General features: G+C 39.1%; 1 protein-coding gene across 1 annotated transcript; it reads left to right on the top strand.

Annotated features, from left to right (window-relative positions):
* The first annotated feature begins 243 nt into the window (after positions 1 to 243).
* LOC145946408 (uncharacterized) lies at positions 244 to 6,447 on the top strand. Its single transcript, XM_083056030.1, has 7 exons — positions 244 to 288; positions 405 to 587; positions 1,175 to 1,280; positions 1,329 to 4,160; positions 4,372 to 4,605; positions 5,054 to 5,441; positions 5,877 to 6,447. The coding sequence occupies exons 1-7, from the start codon at positions 244 to 246 to the stop codon at positions 6,445 to 6,447; spliced, it is 4,359 nt and encodes a 1,452-aa protein (XP_082912156.1).
* The last annotated feature ends 482 nt before the right edge of the window (positions 6,448 to 6,929 follow it).

Raw genomic sequence — 6,929 nt, 5'->3', positions numbered from 1 at the left:
ACGACGGCTGAAGGATTCTCAATAATTAACACGACGGATTTCAGCACATATTACGAACATAAACAGAGTCGTAAGGTTATAAGGGTCGTATTCATATATACAACGATAGCGTAAGTTTCTTTTTTTTTACGATCATAAGGTAAGCACCAATTACAAACAATTTTAAATCCCTCTGAATTTCTATATTCACAATTTTCTTTTTACTTATTTACTTTTTGTTCGTGTGTGATCTTTTGCGACAAAATGTCTGAATTGTCGCAGCTAGTCAAACAAAGAGGCCGACTCAAGGCTAGACTTACTACCTTCGAAAATTTTATTTCATCCCTAGAAAATGATCCTGCAAGACAAATAGAGCTGTTAAGTCGAATAGAGAAGCTCTATGGTCTGAATTTGACTCAATTGAGAACGAAATAGAAGATATTGACGAATCGGAGGATCATTTGGAATATCGACTTGCATTCGAGGACACATATCACGCGCAAATCACTAAGGCTCGACTACTCATGGCAAACAAGGAACATGAGGCTCAATCTCAGACTCTTCGACTTGCCGCTTCCCAAGTACCACAGACTGGTGGTGTACAGCAGGTTACGTTAAACAATAACACTACTGGCCTCTTGTAAAATTACCAAACATTGATCTGCCGAAATTCGACGGAAGCTACGAACGTTGGATTCCCTTTCGAGACCTATTTGAGTCTCTCATTGCAGCATATGTAGCTCTTTCTTTGGTACAGAAACTACACTATTTAAGAGTGTCATTAAGTGGAGATGCCGCAAAGGTAATAGCATCATTAGAAATTACCAACGACAATTATGAGGTTGCGTGGGACCTATTAAAACAAAGATATGAAAACAAAAAATTAATAGTACAATATCTTATACAAATGTTGTTTGACTTACCTGCGGTTACTAGAGAATCTTGCAATGAATTAAGAATATTGGTAGACAATGTTTCGCAATATGTGCAAACGTTATCAAAATTAGGGCAACCTACCGACAATTGGGGCACTATACTTATTCATATAATTTTACCTAAGATTGATAAAGGGTCGCGTAGAGAGCTGAAAAGATCATCTTTAGACGAATTTCCTACGTTAAAGGAATTCACGGATTTTCTTGCGAATCGCAGTTCTTTTTTAGAAACATTGTCACGCGTAAATCGTGTATCGCAGAATTCGAACGACTTTCGCAACAGCAGTAAAGCTATGCAAGCTTCCGGTAAAAATACGTCGCAATCCTACATTGCTTCGAGTAAATCGAGTTGTTCTATATGTTCCGGTGAGTATGAAATTTTTAATTGTAATGCATTTACAAATATGTCGGTAGAGGACAGACATGCAGAAATAAAAAGAAAGCGTCTATGTATCAAATGTCTTAGAAGTTTTCATGGACGAAACTGTAAGGCCCCCGGTTGCAAGCAATGCAAGGGCTATCACCACACAACTTTGCACAGAGACAAAATATCAGCTACGGAATCTTGCAGTAATAAAGAGTTTAAAACAAATAACAATGAAAAAACTGTAAACAATAATTCTTCTGTGACTGCACAATCTGCTGTTGCTTTAGATTCGAGCTCGGCCTCCACTCTAAATCATTGTAGCATTAAGGGATCTCTTCAGGTCCTTCTCTCTACAGCTGTTATATTGGTGCGTGATCGTGATGGAACTTCACACGAGTGCCGAGCATTGCTTGATAGCGCATCGCAATCTAATTTCATTACGCGAAAGCTTAGTAAAAAATTAAATCTCGACCGAGAGTCCATCAACACTACTATCACAGACATCAGCGATACATCAATAAACGCCATTCAACAAGTTCAAGCGACCATTCAATCACGAGTCAAGACGTATCAAATCAAGCTTCCCTTTTTGATTATTGATAGAATAACAGAGCAACTGCCGACTCTTAAAATGAACAAGGAAATATTAAATATCCCGCACGAAATACAATTAGCAGACCCAAATTATTACACACCTGGAGACATAGATATGTTATTAGGAGCCTCTGTATTTTGGGAACTTCTATGCAGTAAACAAATCAAGCAATCAAGACGATCACCCATACTCCAAGAAACGCAGTTTGGATGGATTATATCAGGAGTAATTCCATATAATAAATCGCAGTTTCAAGGCAAATCATATTGCGGTATATCTACAAACAGCATTTTGCATAAACAACTTGAAAAATTCTGGCACGTGGAAGAATTAGAGCAAGATTCAACACACTCCCAGGAAGAATCACAGTGCGAAGGGCATTTCATCTCTACACACGCTCGCGACGGTGATGGTCGTTTCATAGTGAAACTACCCCTCAATGATAAGATAGAAAAACTGGGTGAATCTTACAACATAGCAGAGAAACGTTTAAGGTCTCTAGAACGAAAATTAGACAGACAACCCGAATTAAAGCAACGTTATCATGAATTTATGAATGAATATCTTCACCTACATCACATGCAAGAAGTTCCGCCCGACAAGCAAGCGACCAAAGGATCCTACTATATCCCACACCATGCGGTAATCAAAGAAAGTAGTGACACGACCAAGACCAGGGTCGTGTTCGATGCTTCATGCAAAACATCGTCAGGTACATCGCTAAATGACTGCCTGCTGGTAGGACCTACCATACAAGACGATTTATTTGACATCATAATACGTTTGCGACAACACAAGTATGCCATGTCAGCAGACGTTGCCAAAATGTACAGGCAAGTCAACATAGCAGATGAGCATCGTGATTTACAACGTATTTTATGGAGATGGAATAAGTGCGAGCCTATACGTATATTTAACCTAAACACTGTTACATATGGCATGTCAAGTTCATCTTTTTTAGCAATCAGATGCATGCAGGAAATAGCAAGACAAATGCAAAAAGATTATCCCGAGGCTAGCAAAGCAATCATGAAGGATTTCTACGTGGATGACCTATTGACAGGAGCTCCTACCATAGAAGCACTCCAGCAACTGAAACGAAACATCAGCGAAGTACTGGCTAATGCGAGGTTCATACTCAGAAAATGGAATTCTAATACGCCAATGCTTCAGGGAGCTGACAATAAAACTGAAAATAATGTGGCCCTTGGGGAAACCACAAAGGTTCTAGGTCTATTATGGAACACAACAGACGACACGTTTCGTTACGGCCTAAAAATACAGGACTTAAAGGGAAAGGTCACCAAACGCAATATTTTGATGCGGGTAGCACAAATATACGATCCTATCGGTTGGCTGGGACCTGTCATAGTTCAAGCAAAATTAATATTACAACGTCTTTGGCAAATGAATCAAGATTGGGACGTGGAAATCAACGGCGAGGTGCGCGAAATGTGGGCACATTGGAGCTCTCGAATATCACATATCCAATCTATAAGTATCCCAAGAAGAGTAATCTGCAACGACTGGACAAGGATAGAGATACACGGATTCTGTGATGCATCTGAAGCAGCATACGGCGCTTGTTTATATATGCGCAGCATTTCACCTAATGAAGAGTACACAGTCAAACTCCTATGCGCTAAATCACGGATAGCGCCACTGAAAAAATTATCGCTGCCCAGATTAGAGTTGTGCAGAGTAGTTCTATTATCGCTTTTAACCAAGAAGGTAACTCAGGCGTTGGATGTTCCAATAAATGACATATATTACTGGAGCGATTCTACGATAACCCTAGCGTGGATCAATAACGAACCCAATAAATGGAAAACATTCGTGGCAAACAGAGTTGCTGAGATTCAACGCATTACTAACAAGACATCGTGGTATCACGTCAAATCAGAAGACAATCCAGCAGACCTGTTGTCAAGAGGACTCAGCCCTGACAAACTGGAGAACACAAATATATGGTGGGCAGGACCAAGATTCTTGCAAGATCATCTAAAGCTACAACCATATGAGAGGCAACGCGCAGAAGAACAAACACCAGAAGCTCGAACCACAATCTTGAACACACACGTTTCAACTACTTCACTCGATTCGACTATTATTGAAAGGTTCTCATCCTTTACTAGATTGAAGCGCGTTGTGGCCTACTGCCTACGACTCAAGAATAATTCGTCAAAACAAGCTACACGCCTTAATGGTCCATTGACAGTACAAGAAATAAATCAAGCTATAACGGCGATAATAAAAACTGTCAATCTAGTGAATTTCCGAAGGAGTTGCATAGTCTTCATAATAAAACACAAATAGATCCTAAAAGCAGACTCATAACCTTGCATCCATTTTTAGATAGCAGTGGCGTCATTCGTGTGGGGGGAAGACTGTATCACGCGCCTTTAGAGTACTCGCAAAAACACCCTATTGTTTTACCAAATAAGCATCATCTTACAAAATTAATAATCAGAGACGTACATTACCGAAATTTACAGGACCCCAAGCGGTTTTAGCTATATTGCGTAATGATTATTGGCCAATAGCTGGCAAAGGTTCGGTTCGCCAAGTACTGAGGAATTGTATCGTGTGTTTTCGCACAAAACCAGTTAGCGTAAACCAATTAATGGGGAGCTTACCAGCAGTTCGGACAACGCAAGCCAGGCCATTTCTCAATACGGGCATAGATTACGCGGGCCCGTTTAATATAAAAATATCACGTAATAAGACAGGTAAAGCTTACTTAGCTATTTTTATTTGTTTAACAACCAAAGCTGTCCATTTCGAATTAGTAACCGAGTTAAGTTCGACTGCCTTTCTTAATGCGTTGAAAAGATTTATATCTCGAAGAGGAAAATGTGCCACATTGTACTCCGATAACAGCACAACATTTACCGGCGCTAATAACCGATTAATAGACTTGAAAAAGTATTTAGCGAAGGAAACAACACAACAACAAATTCACGAATATCTATCAGAGCAGTATATAGAATGGAATTTCATTCCCCCGTATTCATCACACATAGGCGGAATATGGGAAGTCGCGGTAAAGTCCGCGAAAACACATATGCGAAAAATTATCGGCGTAAATATATTAAGCTTCGAAGAGCTTCATACTATAATGACAAATTGAAGCGTGTCTAAATTCAAGACCGATCACACCCTTATCTGATGCAACAGATTTGCAGGCGTTGACTCCGGGTCACTTTATTATAGGCGATGCTATTAATGCAATTCCTGATTCCAACCTTACTAATGTACCTGTAAACCGTTTGACATGTTATCAATTGTTAACACAGCTAAGACAGCATTTCTGGAATAGGTGGTCGAAGGAGTATTTGTCACAGCTGCAACAGCGCTTCAAATGGAAATCGTACAATGATATAAATTTAAAGGAAGGCACCATGGTTCTTATAAAAAATGAAAATACTCCTCCGATGACCTGGCCGTTGGGTCGCGTCTGCGAAGTACATCCCGGAGCGGATGGAATTATTCGTGTAATCACCATACGCACCAAGTTAGGACTAACTAAGCGAGCATTGTCAAAAATATGCATTCTCCCAATAGAGTAAATGTCGAACACGGTGATATTATATCTAAATAAGTTAAAATATAATATATGCTAAGTAAATATAAGAACGCAATAATAGATTCGTAAGAGGCCAAACTCAGGCAGTTATAATTAATTTTTTTTTTCTTTCTTTCTCATTATTTCTTATTTTCATTATTATTCTTTATCTTTACCTCCTTGTATTGATTGAAAGACTACTTTAAGTCCTTCAAGGGGGGCAGATATGTTAATACTCGGGCTTCATGCCTATACGCGCGTCCTATAGATGGCCTACGTGCGTGCTTCGCGCATACAGATGGCGTGTGAGCGCATTTTTTTACTTCCGTATCATGACAAGAGTCTGTCTAGTTAGTTAATGTACACGTGAGAATAAAGAACGCATATTCACGGATTATTTGTCTCATTCATTACGCAGTAACGGCATTATATCAGTCCACGGCACAGTAGTGCATGCTCTAACAGTCTCAGAAACGCACCCGCGACGTTCCAACGATTGATGGATCAAATACTGACCGGCCTGGAAGGAACAGAATTATTAGTTTACATGGATGACATTGTCATATATGCAAGCTCCTTACGCGAACATGACATTAAAATGGGAAAATTAATGCAACGACTCAGAGTAGCTAATTTAACTCTACAACCAGATAAATGCGAATTCTTACGACACGAAGTCGCTTCCCTCGGACACATAATCACGGATGACGGAGATCGACCAGACCCGCAGAAAATTACTTCAGTCAAGAACTTTCCCGTTCCACGCAACTTGAAGAACGTACGACAATTTCTTAGCTGGATACTATCGACGCTTTATCCCAGACTTTTCAAGGATCGCCAAGCCACTATCAGATTTTCTGAAAAGGGACAAGAAATTTATATGGACCGAAAGAACACAAATCGCATTCGACTTTACGAGAATTATTATGCAAGGAACCAATATTGCAGTTCCCCGATTTTAATAAAGATTTTGTGCTTACCACAGACGCATCTGATTATGCAATAGCCGGTGTATTAAGAGTACTCAATGTAGCTGAAAAAAATTATTCGACTATAGAAAAAGAACTTCTCGCTATAGTATACAGCGTTAGTCATTTTCAACCATACCTACATGAGCGCAGATTTACTCTTGTCGCGAATCACCAACCTCTCACTTGGATACACAGAGTTAAAGATCCTACTTCTCGATTCATGAGATGGCGTCTGAAATTAGAAGAATATGATTACACAGCAGGGTTGGCAAAAAACTTGTTTTTTTCATTTTAAACAAAAAACATTGATTTTTTTGTTTAAAACATGTTTTTTTTATTTTATACGTGTTTTTAAGTAAAGTAAGAAAAAAACATGTTTTAAACAAAAAAAACATGTTTTAAACAAGTAAAAAAAACACTTGATAGCTTTGATCTGTGTAATCGTAATGTAATGTAACCGCAATCGTAATGTAATGTTCGACCACTCGCGTCTTTTTTCTGAGGAATCCATTAAAAA

The sequence above is a fragment of the Prenolepis imparis genome, unplaced genomic scaffold (assembly GCF_030444845.1).
Source record: "Prenolepis imparis isolate NDT839.2.m4 unplaced genomic scaffold, iyPreImpa1.0 SCAF_16, whole genome shotgun sequence".
Taxonomy (NCBI): domain Eukaryota; kingdom Metazoa; phylum Arthropoda; class Insecta; order Hymenoptera; family Formicidae; genus Prenolepis; species Prenolepis imparis.
Note: the sequence above shows the minus strand (reverse complement) of the source record. Positions and strands in the feature narration are given on the sequence as shown.

Excerpts from the sequence above, each read along its gene's own strand:
- LOC145946408 (XM_083056030.1), top strand. The coding sequence starts at position 244 with ATGTCTGAATTGTCGCAGCTAGTCAAACAAAGAGGCCGACTCAAG. Across the intron at positions 289-404 it reads AACAAAGAGGCCGACTCAAG|AACGAAATAGAAGATATTGA; the intron begins GCTAGACTTACT and ends GACTCAATTGAG. Across the intron at positions 5,442-5,876 it reads ATATGCATTCTCCCAATAGA|TCCACGGCACAGTAGTGCAT; the intron begins GTAAATGTCGAA and ends GCATTATATCAG.